At 46.0% G+C, this 15,617-nt stretch overlaps 1 protein-coding gene across 2 annotated transcripts in view; it reads left to right on the top strand.

Annotated features, from left to right (window-relative positions):
• The window catches only part of Bre1 (E3 ubiquitin-protein ligase Bre1), a 35,801-nt gene extending 24,666 nt beyond the window's left edge, over window positions 1-11,135 (top strand). The window contains exons 10-16 of one of the 2 annotated variants that reach the window (XM_050185553.2): window positions 1,945-2,261; window positions 4,242-4,326; window positions 4,974-5,159; window positions 5,232-5,441; window positions 8,136-8,339; window positions 9,952-10,116; window positions 10,764-11,135. In XM_050185553.2, coding sequence (XP_050041510.1) covers window positions 1,945-2,261; window positions 4,242-4,326; window positions 4,974-5,159; window positions 5,232-5,441; window positions 8,136-8,339; window positions 9,952-10,116; window positions 10,764-10,940 — 1,344 coding nt within the window. In that variant the 3' untranslated portion in view covers window positions 10,941-11,135. Of the gene's footprint in view, window positions 1-1,944; window positions 2,262-4,241; window positions 4,327-4,973; window positions 5,160-5,222; window positions 5,442-8,135; window positions 8,340-9,951; window positions 10,117-10,763 lie in introns of both variants that reach the window. The other variant, XM_050185547.2, reaches the window with a different exon arrangement.
• The last annotated feature ends 4,482 nt before the right edge of the window (window positions 11,136-15,617 follow it).

Raw genomic sequence — 15,617 nt, 5'->3', positions numbered from 1 at the left:
GTGTCTCGATCCACAGTGTGGCAAGGGGCACAAGGTGAGCCCACCAAAAAAAATAGTCTACATTTGTTAGTGACGAAATTGGTTATGAGCAACTGTACCAGTACACATGACAGTAGGCAGGTTAGTGGAAAACCTGACCAAGTACCGCAGTGCACAAATGTAGCTTTGAAGCTTAACACTTCCTGAGATGTCCGTAGGATATGCTGCATTTCACTCCCACGTGCAGTTCACAAGCAGGGAATGAAGGTCTCGTTATTGGTACAGGAATACGTGCCGCAACTGCGTGCATGCATTTGTGAGTACGTGTTTGTGTGTGTGTGTGGCATGCTAGATAAGTGGTGATAACAAGCCAGTGCGCTTCCTGGGCTTTCACTGCCAGGGCCCTTTAGGACATGACTGAAACCTTTAACGCAACCAGAAGGCCGTGGCAAGAAGGTGCAGCGACCATTGCCTCGCACTGTGCTTTCCTGACTGCGTGGGCGCCTACGGGTTGTCGAGACGAAAGGAACGGTGTGACTTTCGGCTGGGCCGGCAACGAACAAAAGTCCCCGGTGCTGTTTATTGACTGGACACATAGCACACTACACGGGTGGCCTGACCAGTGATGCTACTCGCCCTTCTCCCAGCAGTTCTGCTTTTTGTTGCCGTGATGTCTTATCACTGCTCCCATTTCTCTTTTGTCGCATGACAGTTGCCAGTGATACAAGTATAGCAAAGAGGCTCCCGACAGGCACATGTGGTCATTGCTCATTATAGCCGAGTCATACAGCTGGCCAAGGACCTTGTTAGATACCCTTTTTTTACTGCTTCGGGGTTTCTTGATTCTGTATCTTATTCTCTATGTTTTGTTGTCTTACTTTTTTGATCAATGGCATTGCACCTTGATATCTGTGGATACATAACCTCACGACTTAGACCAACATCTAGCTGCTATCTGTGATCTGTTGCAATGCTTTTTCTGGGCATTCTTTGTCACTCTGGTGGCGTGTTTCAGTAAATAATTTTCTTGCATTGTAAGTTCTGTTGAATGCAGTTGTAAACCCACGTGGTAGTCTGTTTTGTTTTGCCCTTGTCAGCGTGAGATGTACTCGTGGAACACACACTTGCGATATCGGACGTTTCTTTTGCCCGTGGTGGGGAATCTGGAAGTGTATCGCAGCAACCATTGATCCGTCAGGAATGCATGATGGCACCTTTAAGTAAAAGCTGTGTATAAGCAAGCACATTCAGCTTAGTGGCAGCTAGCTGGCTGTGCTAGCTCCTGTTGCCACCGCCAAGTTAGGTTAGGTGCCTCATTTTCAGAAGCGCAGCTTTGCCTTGTGATCAAGCTGCTAGTTAAAATTGCCAACAAAAGCTGCAGACGTCACATGCATTTGGTGTGCTGTCATGCCTCGCCAAGGAACGTCAAAAAGAAGGGAAAGTATAAAGAAGGAATTATAGTTGGCATGGCCGCAAGTAGAGGTGCGTGAGGATACATTAGGTCAATTCCTGCGGTTTTGACTTTGTTAATTACAAATGTGTATGACTTCCGCCTTTTTCCTACGAGTGAGCTACCTAATGATTTTTCAGCATCATTTACTTTTTGAAGGGCCTCATCAGGGGTGTTGCATAAATGGGGAGCAGTAGTAGAAAACAAAAGCAAAGATTTCTTTTTGTGCAGGAATAAGTAAGGTTAGAAATGTGTAATGGTATAAGCAAGCAAATATATAAATATTGATATATAAATGTTAATATATAAGATATTATATAATATACGAGCACATAAAATTTTGTGAATATGATATGCAAGTAGGTGTGTGCGGGTTAAAGCAAAGATGGCCTAGAAGAAGTGCCGCGTCTCTGTTTGTTCCTGTGCATTGGACTGCATGTTCACATTGGAGCACCCGACCTCTAGGGAAACCAAAGCAGCTCTTCTGCACTTCTGTTTGTTGCCTTTCCCCGCAGCTGAGGCAGATGCTGGAGATGTCTAATGTGGCTGTGAACTCCGCCACCGTTCCCCCGCCACCGTCAGCATCAAGCGACAGTGGCTCCACACGTAGCGATGATGCGCCCGCGACGCCGCTGTCGTCGGGCTCTAGCACGAGCACGGTGGGGCTGGGAGGCAGTGCTGGCGGCTCCGGGGCCGGCGGTGGCCGCAGCGGGGAAGAGACGGCCATGTCGCGCCACGAGGAAGACTGCAGGGCCGAAGAAGAGCCGATCCCCGAGCGGGAGAAAGGCAAGAGCGACGCAGACATCATACGCGACCTCAAGGCGCAGCTCAAGTGCGTTCCCCCCCTCACTCCCATTTCCTTTTTTGTTGCATGCTTTCTCTGGGGACAGGGGCTCATTATATCGGGGAAGCTAGTTGGCCTTTTTAAAGACAATGTCTTCCTTAGCGAGTTGCCCCCACTTTTCCGTATCGGGTGTGTGTGTGTGTGTATTTATAGCCTCTTTCGTGGGTCAATTCTGGAGATGGTGCAGTCTAAAAATGGTGGGCCAATCCCAGAGGTAGTGCAGCCTCACAATGTGGCCCATTCACATGGGTATGTGCAGCCTAAAAATGTGGGCCAATCCCGAAGGTAGTACGACACAAAAATTTACGCAGTCCAATGCTCCTCCTGCTTCCCTCACACGAGGGGGGATGTGATAAAGCGCCGCGTGCAGAGAGTCCACCCCATTCTCACCTCCAACTCGTTCTGGAAGACGTCGTCTTTATCGACTTCAACTGGAAGTTGAATCACCTGCCAACTTTTTTACTTGCGAGTGTAAAGCATGCGTGCTCAAGGCGCCTTGTGCAAGGCATGTGTATGACTTTTGTGCAGAGAACAGGCCCAGTGAGCACATGGCAAATGGTTATAGTGCACATGCTGCTGATAGAATGCAGGAAGTGTAGACTTGTGTGGTTGAGACAGTGTGGCCCCATTTTGCGTAGTTTTCCTGCATTAACCTGTCTGAACTGTGACATTGATTGCTGGAGTTGGACACATTTCCCTGGAAATTACTTGCAGCTGCATTCAAGCTTGGCTAGTCGGTGGAACTTTTTCTTTTAAAGGATGGGGTAGGTCACACGAAATCTTCAGAAAGTGACAGTGTCTCAGAAAGTGGTTGATCAAGAATACTGCTCCAGATCGTAGCCGAGCACAAGATGAACCCACAGCAACCTTCACAAAAACGTGCTGTGTTGCCATCTTGTGATCGCGATGACGCTGTGTCTGATCGCTGTGACAGTAGACGGTTGCGAACGCCGCCAACACGGTTAGATGAAGAAATTTCGTTATTCGAACACCCTTAATTGTAGCCTATTATTGCTTTTGATGTTGGGGAAAGTAAGACGTTTTTGTTCCTTGAATTCCCCTGTTTGGACCAATCAGATAACTTTATTTTTTATTTTTTTTCGTACCATGATGCATTGAAAAAGTTTGCAGTTATGCATAACTGTTCCAGATGTGAATAAATCAGAAATAATTGGGTTTCTCTATGAGCATGAAGTTTCAGTTTCTAACTGTATGAATTTTGAATGTTTATCATTGAAGACAGTGTTCTGTATTCAAGGTACTGTGCATTTTGAATGTTTAGAGGTTCATCTCACCATATGCACACATTTTTAGACTGGATTATCCGACTTGGAGTGATGCTGGACACTGCTCAGTATGAAGTGCAGTATCCACATGGGATTGCTATGTGCAGAATTGATGGTGACCCTGTGCTTTTCTTTGTATCATTCTGGTGAGGCAAAAGTGTATTGTGAAAGCCACCGTACCTTGTAGCAGTTCCTCGGTACCGACTGCATCGAGCAACAAGAGCCAGTGCACAAGGGCGTCAGCAGAATTTCTCTGCCGTCAATATTGGCACAGCTGAGCGTGGCATTGTTGCAATGCACATTTTACCAGCTCCTGTGCTGTTGGGATGCACCTCTGGCATTAGCATGGCTTTTGTAGGACCTCTTCACTTTTTTGCAGTAAGCCTCTCACATCAAAGGCCATTTTCTCCTGTCCCAAAGATTTCATCGTAGTGAGGGTTTACTGTAATGTTGCTTCTTGAAAATACTCTGCCAGAGCCATGGGAATGCCTAAAAAAAAAAAAAAAAAAAAAAAAAAGCCATCATTTTTTTCACCAGAACTGCTGCGAACATTGTGTTGGTGTAAGGATTGCTGCAGGTTTTCATACTGCTACGCAAAGGCTCCATCGCTGCCGATTGAGATTGGGCTGCCATCCTGATCGCCAAGTGTATTCCCGAGGTGAGGAAGTGTCTACCCTTGCAGGAAGTCGCAAGAGGCCCAAAGGGAACTGAAACTTCTACTAGACATGTACAAGGGGGCGCCGAAGGAGCAGAGGGACAAGGTGCAGGTGAGCAAACTAAAGGAAATCACCGTCAAGGTGGTGCTTGTTCACATTGAAATCCTGCAGCGAAGCACGGGCTATGAGAAGAGACAATACTTGTCCTTTCGTGTACTCCGTGTCTCGTGCGCACTGTTTCATTATAAAAAGTGTGGTTGTGTGCATGAGAGCGCTCGGCAACAGGGTGACACAATGCAATGCATTGTTTCCGGGCCGTCCTAGGCCTTGTTTCACTTCTAAAAGCAGCGTGGGTGTGGACTCGTCACGTGCTCTGGCACTCCTGCACCCGTTTTGTCCTCCTCGTCGCCCATTGTAAGATTTCCTCCAGCTTGAAAAGGTCCTGAAAGGGCCAGTCTGCATGCCTTTTCTCACAGTTAAACATTCCCTCTTTCTTTTTGATAGTTCTGTTTAGGTTGAGCAGTGGCAGAATTGGAATGGTGCCCTCGAGTTGGTTTTGCCAGTTCCTCACACAAGCTACTTTCCAAAAGCCAGAGCGTATTCTATGCATTGAACACTTTCACAAATGTTCAGTACAGATGCATCACAGTGACTTGGCACTGTAAAGGAATGTACGAGCACTGTGCATTCAACAGTGCTGTCAAGTACAAATGGCTCGTCCTTTCTCTCTTTCCCCCCACTGTGTCCCACAATCGCAGCTCATGGCGGCTGAGAAGAAAGCGCGCGCCGAGGCAGAGGAGCACCGGCAGCAGCTCAAGAAGCTGGTGGAGCACGAGCGTAAGGAGCGCCGCAAGCTGGCCGACGAGGATGCCATGAAGAAGATCCGGGCTCTCGAGGAGACGGTGAACAACCTGCACAAGGGCCTCGCCGCGCAAAAGCAGGAGGTGTGGGACACTCTCGTTTTGTCTTTGCCGGGGCAGGGATGAAACATAATAAACAAAATGAAGCACACGCAGGAGGAGGCCCTGCTGAGCGAGATGGAGGTCACGGGCCAAGCGTTCGAGGACATGCAGGAGCAGAACCTGCGGCTGTTGCAGCAGCTGCGCGAGAAGGACGATGCGAACTTCAAGCTCATGTCAGAGCGCATCAAGTCCACCCAGGTGCACAAGCTGCTGCAAGATGAGAAGGTGGCGCTCATGGAGCAGGCTGCGCGCCTCCAGAGCCAGGTGGGTGTGCAGGCACGGGGGCGTCTGCAGGGGGCGCCTGTTTTACACGGGCACGTTGCAGAGTTGAGCAGGCACGATGGTAGTGTGCAACAATAACAAAAAAGCCGGCGTAAACTTGATGAACAGGTACGTTTGCCTGCAGACAACACCTGGCAAAATCTGTAAACTGTTTTGCAAAAGCAAGCAAGAAACTATGTGAGCCCATTTGGTCTTTACACGTTGTATCGCCTGCCTGTACAGTAGCCAGCATTAGTTTGCGAATACTTGAATATGAATATCTTATGGAAACTTGGTGAATAACTTGACATGTGGTGCAAAAGAGCACGCAGGGTGACAGAGGAGACGAAGACTGAAGTCTTTTTCTGAATCTTTGTTTGAACCCTGGCCTCCAAAGTCTCACTGCACATCGAGTTTTCAAATAGTAGTTTATCAGTCTGATCTGATTTCGTGTTTCTCTTTAACGCTTTCCTATCTGCACCTATTCCCATCGATAGCTCGCTATCGATGGTTGCAAATTCAGAATTTGCTGCTTTATGAGCAATTTCTAACAGCTAGAACCATTTATTGGGCTATTTAGTAACTATTTAGCCAGCATCTCCAGAGAGTGAACGTGGTCAGCGCAGTGAGTTCCGATTCTGATGCATATGCGCGTGAGTTCTTTTGACTTTGGAAGTGGCACTGATAGGGAAGGCAACTTCGTTTAATCAGATTGCAGAGCAGTGTTTCAGTTTCCTTGCTGAACCTTTTCAAAGCAGCTGTCAGCTGATATAAAGACATCCCGTGTGATTTCAAGGTCATAGTTCCTACCTGCAGGCTGCTAACATCTTTCAGTCGGGATCGTTTGCCGGTTGCTGAGTCGTGTTCCACATGAAAAGACGACCGGGAGTCGACCTTGGCATCGTGCTAGGGCTAGTCACTAGGATTAAAGTTTTTCTCATACAGTATATTTGAGGAAACTGTTAAACCATAAAGCTGATATTTATGAGGATATCACACGCGTCCCTTGCATTGAAAATGTATCTTCTGATTTTTTTTTTCTTGCTGTGCAAGGCAACAGTGACGTTTTTATATAACTTTTCTTTTTTTTTACAATATTTTTGGCTACATATTAAATATTTTTAAATATAAACATACTGTTTGTTACTAGCACTGTCGGAAAGAGAATTTCTTCCTCTTCAGTTTGATACTGTACACTTTACCATGAAGCATGCTCTGTGAATAGAAGAAAGATATTTGCGGGACCACCCAAAAACTGCTGCTTTTCCCGCAAGCAGGAAAGTGTTAATGTCCCTTTAAAAGGCTCCTCACCAGGCCACATAGCAAATTTCTGTTATACACTTGAAGTTGTTACATGTCCTCTAGGGAGCGTTCTGCTACAAAAAATATTTCATATCGATTCATAAATTGCCAAGATGGAAGTATTTCGGTGCCACAAAGCCATTATTTCAGGAGGTGAGCTCCACTGCCAAGCGAGACACTCTCTCCACTTGTCCCATCTAGCCTCCGCAAGCGAAATTCCTTCCCTGCATTCCCCCATACGGGACCTCTAGAATCGCGTGATGCATACGTCACGCGCCCCGCCTTAATTTTTTTTTTTCGGCGCTGTGCACTTCTGCTGACAGTGTATCATGCGAGCTGTTGTCTCGTTCGCGCACCGCACAATTTCGTGTGCTGTGCACAAGGACATGTGACTAGCGGTATAATTCAGTGCTACACAAGTACTGAGGCAGAACAAGTGGATCACAGAGCATGATCACGCGCTGCAACATGGTAGAAAATGGCATAGTTTCGGTACCTGCGCACGTGACTGCACGACCATGGGAACAAGCAGACAGACGAAGCGGAAGTACACCTCTCTTGCTGCGATGCGAACTAAAACAAAAAACATGCAGACGTTCTGTTTGTGTGTTTCATTATTTCGGTAAACTTCAATTCATCAATTCAAACAACAGATCACACAAATAACAGATGGTGCCTTGAATAAGTCTCGAAGTCGCGTGTCACCACGAAGACACCGTCCGGCTTGGAGTGCAGCGGCTGCGAGGAGAAAGGAAAACGGCGTTCGGACTGAAATTTCAGATCTTTCCGCAGCAAGTAGCGATGTAATTCTTTGCAAACACAATTGCTGGTGCTCATTGTATGCTCTGTGCTTGTCGGCTCGAATTGGCCAGACCTGGTGAGGGGCCCTTTAAGACAAAGTGCACAGAAAGGGTGACATACCCCTTTTCTAGCTTTAAATGGCCATTGTTTGAAAAATCCTGGCTTTCACAGCACTTCATGCTGCACATGAAAAAAATTAAGTTCATTCTCAGTAAGAATGGGGCTATATGCATGCTCGTAAACACACACTGTTGCTGTGTCTCCAATTAACAAAGCTACCAGTAATAATTTTGTTTCCAGGCAACACAAAAGCCAGTGCATACGAGATGATGAGAGCAGCTTACTTGAGAGTTAGTTGATGAGTTACTTGAGAGCGAGAGTGAGTTACTTGAGAGCGACTCCCGTGTTGCTTTGACTCGTGTTGCTTTGGCAACACGGGAGTCGAGAACAACAACACGGGAACCCTCACCTACCAACCAGACATCATTTATTGACAGTCTTGTGTTCCACGTGGATGTGCTGAAGTTCGTGCAGCTCTGGTTGTGACGGGGGGCCAAAACTGAGTTGTGTGTACGCTTGTCTGCCATGCAACAGGTGGAAGCCCAGAACCAGGTGGTGCGCAAACTCGAGGAGAAAGAGCGTCTGCTGCAAAACAGCCTCTCAACCGTCGAAAAAGAGCTGAGCTTGAGGCAACAGGCCGCAGAGGTGCACCGTCGCAAAGCTGTCGAGTCAGCCCAGTCGGCAGCCGACCTCAAGCTGCATTTGGAGAAGTACCTGGCACAGCTCAGGGACGCCCAGGTGAACGCTCGTTTGCCTCTGCTCTGCGCAGATGTTTTTCTGCCTCGGCACGTTTGCATCTGCTGGCACGAAACGTGAACACTTCGAGCAATAGGGAAATCAGCCCGGAGCACAGTCCACTGGCACTGCTTTACACTGGGAGACAGGGGCAAGCAGCTGGGACCAGAAGTTGTATTGTGGAGAGCATGGCGAAACAGTCTTTGAATAAAGATCACTGGTGAAGCTTTTAGCATGTTCAGTGTTTGAGTGAGCTCAGGTGAATTAAGCAAGGGCTTCATCTATTTAACCCTTTCTGTGACAACCTTTTAAATTCAAGCTTTCTTTGGCTCTTCTGGCTGTTTTCTTGGTTAGTCGGTTATTAGAATCGGCAAGGAAAATGGCCGTTCGATTGTTTGGGCTATTCGCTTACATTGACAGTCATTTTTGATAGTTTCTGGTTTCTTTCTTTCTTTCTTCTTTTCAAGAAAATCATTATAATTTCACACATTTTTCTGCAACTGATTCATTGTAACCAGCTTTCATTACTGCAATATCAGCAGATTATTTATTTTCCCTTGTCTTTTACTGTCAATTATTTTTTTTATATTCTTGAGTTCCAGATAGGCAATGCCAGAGGAACAGTCTACACGAAGCATGGTATATCTTTGAACAGAAGTCGAGCGTGCTTTTGTTGTCCTCCATTTCTGGCACCTCTGTAGAGGCCAGTGGCAAAGCGTTTTCGTTGAGTCACGTGATGCCAGAGGCTCTAAATCTTCCTCACAATCGTCAGTGTTAAATTGAAGCTCTGAAAAAGACTCGCTAGAGCTTTCCAATTGTTTGCTTGAGGTGAGGAAATGTCCAAAAACATCGTAATTCCAGCATTAAACAAGATGGCTGTTGCTACTACGGTGATCGCACGTCTCCCGACTGGCTGTGGCTGTACATAGCTGTCAGCGTGGATGAGTTTGTGCACTGCCCGCGCGCCTCGTTTTCGAGGTAACCTGTGATGGGTGCAAAGGTTAGGAGAGTCAAGATGGATATGGCTTTGTGTGTGCGTTTAGTGCTAGAAGTCACATAACCTCGACTTTCGGAGACGCATTGAAGCGAGAGGCAGACAATGCGTTTGCTCCCCTCTGCCTGCGCTCTTTATGATAGCATCGTTCCACTGTGGGCGATTCTGTCAGCCACGGGGGCGGCATGAATGTGAAAGCGTTGCAAGCTTTGCTTTGTACTGCCGACGTGAAGATATGGTTGACACGGCGGGAAACCATATCTTTGGTCGCTGACTCTCAAATTTAACAGTGAAATTTTTTTCTCATTGAAATTCGTTTCTTTCTGACCCTTTCTGTGTAAGAGAAATATATCGGCAACCGCACTTGTTTGCATAAAAAGTCAAAATTCAATGTAATAGTGCTTTTATGTAAGAAAGTAAAAAGTGTCAATGTTACTGACATCGTTATGCAGAGATTTAACTGTATGTTGAATTATTAACTGTGCTCTGAAGCTCATCACTATTCGTAGCGTTTAGGACTTAATGCAAGACATGAATAGTCAAGTGGATCACATCAGTAGCCCTTTAATCTGCTATGCAGGAGGGTGATTGCGTGGCTCAGTACACTTGTGCCCATTGCAGAGCATAGTGACGGACCGTACAGCAGTGCTGTCGCAAGAGACGTTCAAGACCAAGAGGCTCCAGGAGGAGATCCTATCACTACGCCGAAAGGTTGAGCGTGCGAAGAAGTTTGAGCTGGCCACCAACACTGATGAGGTTCTCATGGAGGAGGTCAAGGAGTATAAAGTGAGTGGACATCTATCTAGTCCTTCATTCTTGTGTTGCACTATTGCTACCGATATGAGACAAAAAGCCAAGGCTTTATACTCGTTCGCATTGTACTTCCTTTCGAGCTGCTTTTCAATAGTGTGTCTGCGTGCACGCTCACTTCCTCCAGAGAGGGCACGAGTATACATAGTAGCCGTATTGGAACTTGTTGAAAAGGCTTGTTTGTGCAGTACTGAGTTGTAGTTGGGAAACGAACGTTACTTATGAAGCAGAAATTGGTATGCAAAAGAGCTGCTCCTTGCAAGAACTCTTGCATTGATTTGGTGCTGTTTGTTTGCACATTTACATATTGGGCTGCCACAGAGAACTGGGTAGCATATGCAGTGAAAACGGAAGCATTGTTTCATTAGCTGTGGAAGACAAGAAAGCAGGCACAAGTGACACCCTCAAGAGAAAGATGTTCCCTTTTGTCCTGCTGCACAAATTACTACACACAGTGGTAAGAGCTTTAGCAGGTTGTTTCTGCATGGGGTGGTACTGTAGCTTTCCTCCTTACCCCCCCCCACCCCCCCATCAAGGAGGCCTATACATTAGCAGTATTTGTGTTTAAAAAAAGAGGCAGCTTAGCTAGGGGCTCACCCGTGACGTCGCTTCCCTTACTGCAGGAGCAACTCACCTGTCCCTCCTGCAAGGTTAAACGCAAGGACGCGGTGCTCATCAAGTGCTTCCACGTCTTCTGCTACGATTGCCTCAAGACGCGCTACGAGACCCGCCAGCGCAAGTGCCCCAAGTGCAACGCTCCCTTCGGCACAAATGACTATCACCGGTTGTACCTCACCTGAGACTGTGCACCCCCCTCCTTCTCCTTCCTCCTCCTCGTCTGACGTTATTCTCTTCCTCGGGGTTGTCCTCTCATCGCCACCACCACCACCTCATCCCTCGCCACTGTCACAGACACATTGGTTGTTCTTAATTTTAACTCTTTGGTCTGACTTGTTTCTCATTGTGTACAATAAAAGAGCGTATTGTTTCGTGCACTTCTGTCGCCTCGGCTGCTTTTGTTGCACTGCAGGTGTTGCTGCTGGAGAATGTGCATGCATTTAGTAAAGTGGCACAGGGCTGTTATCCCTTGTGTGCCATGCCCAGGGCATTGCAGATTTCTAGAGTGAATAGTACTATGTCGCGAGAGCGACGAACAGCACAGCTGGCAGGCTGGAACCGTTGGATCTGGCAGAATTTCCCCACAACAGTACTCTCCCCTATGCATTTAAGACATGTGAAAGGGAGATTGCAAATCTTATCTTATTGGAAGCTAACTGAGTTGGAGTTTAATGACTATTTTAGAAATTTAATGTTGTGTACAAATCCTACCGCTTACCTATCTCGGAACAGGTCTTAGCGTTGTCTTGGAAACTGTCAACTGTATAATATGCACACATGCATAAGCTGCCCAGCATCTTGTCTTTTTTCTGATAAAATGATCTTTTCGAAAACTCTTAGTTTTGCTTAAGGGGGGACGTGGCAATGAAAAAAATTTTTTTTATTTATGGGAATAAATTGACGAAATTTAGCATGCAGGTGTACTTTCTTATGCTGACATCATAACTGAAATCAGTTTTGAGCTATCTATTATAGTTCTTGAGTTAGAACCCTTGACATCCTCTAATGGTCATCCCCCAAATTAATTAATTAATTACACCTAAGTTTGTCAAGATTTTCATACCAGCATGTTCAAGAAAGCCCATTATGTGCAATAAAGCTATTGGTTTATTTTTTAGATGCTGAAATAAGCACAAAAACCTTTTTTGAACTTTTCTGTGCATGTTGTCTTACTAACGACCTTTGCAAAAAACTCATTATAAATTTTTTTATGAGGGGCACATGAAAATGGACAGCTTTATTGCACTCATCAATGTTTCACGATCAAAGTGCAAAAGACAGAATGATTCTGGCTTCATTCATTGTGAAATTGCACTGGGATTACTGAAAGCAACTGCACAAAAAGTGAAAGCTGAGAAAACAGGGCTCAAAGTTTTATTTGCTGGAAACATCAAAATATTTACTTTGAGCAGCTAAAACCTGCCTGGAATGTAGTCCTTTGGCAGTGAGGACACATTTTCTTTACATTTTGAGGTAATTTTTCGCTTCTTTACAGTAGTTTCATGTGCCTTCGTTGCCTTTTTGATACGTCGTGCATCCTTTTCAGCAGCCCGTCGCAGTGAACACGATCCTGGACTGTATCCCAGTTGCGACGTAATTGTTTGCAGTGCTCTTTCACAGCCAGCATTGAAATGGCAAACTGCATCTGCCACAGCACTTTCAACACTCAGGAGTGAAGCAAACTGATGCTTCTGCGGGTAGTTTTCGCCTTCTGTTCCACGCCTTTCGTCGTTTTCCGTATGCGTGGGCCGTTCGGAACTTGCCTCCTTTGGGGCTCATCACGGAACACGCGCGTTAGGGTAGTTTGGCTGCTACAATGTTCAAGCACAATGAACTGAACGCGCAAGGCGCTGCAGCGCCAATGCACGCGAGTGTGTTTCACGGGCAATTCAAATGTACAACAGCCAATAGGAGCGCTCCGTGTTCCCCACGTGACTACTATCACGATGCCGCCTTTACCTCTCTTTCGTTCGCGTTTGCTGGTATTATTTTCCAGTGGAGAAATACGGCGCTGCGGCTATCTTGAGCTACGATCTCTCCTCTTTACGATGATACCAAGATGGCGGCGCTGCGTCATCAGATAGCCGAGCTATCCGCGGTGCGACGGCGGCTTCCGTGGCCCGATTTTTTAGCAATTTTTGATAACGGCGCTCTACGAAAGTGCTGTTTTCTCAATTTCTACCGCGTATTTTGTTATAATATTTCACCACAAGGTAAAAGAAGGTCCGAGGATCGCGAAAAAAAATAAATAGGAAAATCGAAAATTTTGACAATTTTTACCATTTCGACCACTTCAATTGCCACGTCCCCCCTTAAGTGTGAAGCAGTGATAGTAACGGCTTGCAAAATACCATTACATGTTTCACCAGTCTCTAAGCAAATATTTGCAGGAGCATGTTGCTGTCCACGTGAAGCAATGTTTCGTATGTAGCGTGCCCATCTGATAGCGATGCGATACAGGCCTAGGCCCATCCTGAGCCTGATACATGGGACAGTTGGGTGGCCGAGACCTAACCTGCAGACCATGCCAGACAAGGGCTTTCATGTCGTCAACCCGAGTCTGTACAGACGGATGCACCATAGGTCCACTATGAAAATGGGAATGAGGCTCTGTACATGGCTGCTTGGCATATAAGCTGAATTGTGGTCATTTGCCTGTTGCAGGATGCTCTCTAAAGAAATGTTCTGCTAGATTTTGAGAACAGTCCAGCGGTAGACCCTTTTCCGAATTCACAAGCGTGCTTCTATGAACTGCACATTTGCCCAATTAATGGTAGCGCTGTTCAGTGTTCAAACGAGGAAATGCTGACTGCACTTGTTGGCGCTTGTGTGTTGCATGTGGTTTCATTACGAGAGTCGAGTCGCCATCTTCAATTTTCTGTCTCTTAAAATGCACATATGTACTGACTGCAGAAGTGCCAATGCTGACATTAGCTCTGCAAACTGCTCTGCAGGAAAGCTAGCTTCAAAATTAGGAAAAGGTCGATCATTGAGCTGTGGGCCCTGCGAGCAGGTGAAATGTTTCGTTAATTTTCCCTCGCACCTTCCCTCCAGCCTTCAGCTTTGCAGGCCATCAGGAAAGTGCAAAGCCTGCATCATGGCAATGTTTTTTTCTTGTTTAAACTGGAGACCTTTTCATGTGTCGCAACTACCTCATTTCAGGAGGTACCTGCATTGTTCACAAATTTTTGAGACTAGTTATGTATACTGTTTCATTACCCAGCATCAGCACCACAGTAGTCTACAAGTGCAAAAAGGGATTGTATTTGGGTCCTAGTTGGTTGTTGCAACATGCTTACGATCTGACACTAGCAAAAGGGGGCGTGTGCCAGTGCCTTGTTTGCTGTATGAGTCGCTCTTGCTACAGTCCGATCCCAAGCATGTAGCAACTTAGAGCTTCTGTTTTTTAGTGATGCCTCCTGCTCGATTCTATGCCAGTCTTATCTCCCATCCCTCGCAGCCGGCTGATCCCAATGATAATGTGGGTGGAGCATCACTCTGGCCACTGACAAAGTGTGAAAAGGCATTAGCATCGGAGTAGGCATCGCTATAAATTAGCGGCATAGGTGTGCTTTAGCAACCTGAACTTTACCAGGCATGTTCCTCTACATCATGGGCCCTTATAGAATTTTTACGTATATCGCACCTCTACAGTCTTTGCAGGTAGGTTGGTTGGTAATGTATGGTTCAAATATGCGGAGATCCTAACAGCACCAAATGAATCGGTGCAATCAAAATGCTCAAACTGATACCGTTTGCAGCCTAGGCAAAGCAAATATAAATGACACTTTTAGATGGCCACTCCACACTAAAAGGCCCTGCAAGTTATCATTAGCCAAGCTGCGAGGTAGATGCGTATGTATTTATAAGGGAACATGAACAGAGTATAGTAGGCAGGACACACTGTGAACACACTAGACCATATTTCACTAATGTAACCAATAGTTATTTAAAATAAGCTTGAACTTGACAACAACAAAGAAGATGCGTACAGTACACATGCATGGTGTACGCTGGATATGGGGCCCTATAATGTAAAACTATACCAATCTGTTTTTATTCCAAATCGGCCATTAGCCCTCCCCGATGGGTCAGAATGGTTCGGGTGCAGCCCGTATGGGTGAGGGCCACAACCATATGGGCAGAGCCCGAGCCATTTTGATCTGTCACTGTGGGCTAATAGCCAATTTGTAATAAAGACAGATTGGAATAGTTTTACATTATACCGGCCATGCTCTGTGTATGTTCTTGTTTAGTTTGGACCAATTTTTTCCAAGAGCAAGGACTGCCAATTTGCCTGAACTGCTGTTTATGTGTACTAGCACAAAAAGTGAATTGGCGAGGGATGATTATTATGAAGATGTTGCTGTACATTCGTGTTGTGGACATTGACAACATTCAGTTTGATTTCAGTGAATGTACCGCTTGCAGGCAGTTACTTCAAAAAGTCACAGCACTTAGAGCCACCCAGCAGAAAAGACTAGCCACAGGGAAGAAAAGAAAGAAAACTAATGGTAGTTCCAGCACACTCATCGGAAGAAATATTAAGTGAAGCCTTCTTGAAATGTTTCAAATAAATGCTACACATCGAGACATGATGAATGCAATCTTATTTTATGTCCAAGTAAGTGCAAGGAACTCTTCTAGTTCTATTCCCCATTGCAAACGATTTGCATCATTTGCCTGCATAGCAGCTTGAGCGGGCACATGGTTGAAAGCACTGCCTGCCTTGCAGCCTTTTGCTGGGCCTCTAGTCTACTGTATAGTGCAGGCTATAGCAGCAGTACAAGGGAGAGCGCTGAAGTTATCTTTGAGCAGTGAATTTTTGTAACGTGGGTGTGTGGTATGCCTGACATGAA

Source organism: Dermacentor andersoni, chromosome 3 (assembly GCF_023375885.2).
Source record: "Dermacentor andersoni chromosome 3, qqDerAnde1_hic_scaffold, whole genome shotgun sequence".
Lineage (NCBI taxonomy): Eukaryota > Metazoa > Arthropoda > Arachnida > Ixodida > Ixodidae > Dermacentor > Dermacentor andersoni.
The sequence above is the reverse complement of the archived record's forward strand: the minus strand, read 5'-3'. Positions and strand labels throughout refer to the sequence as shown.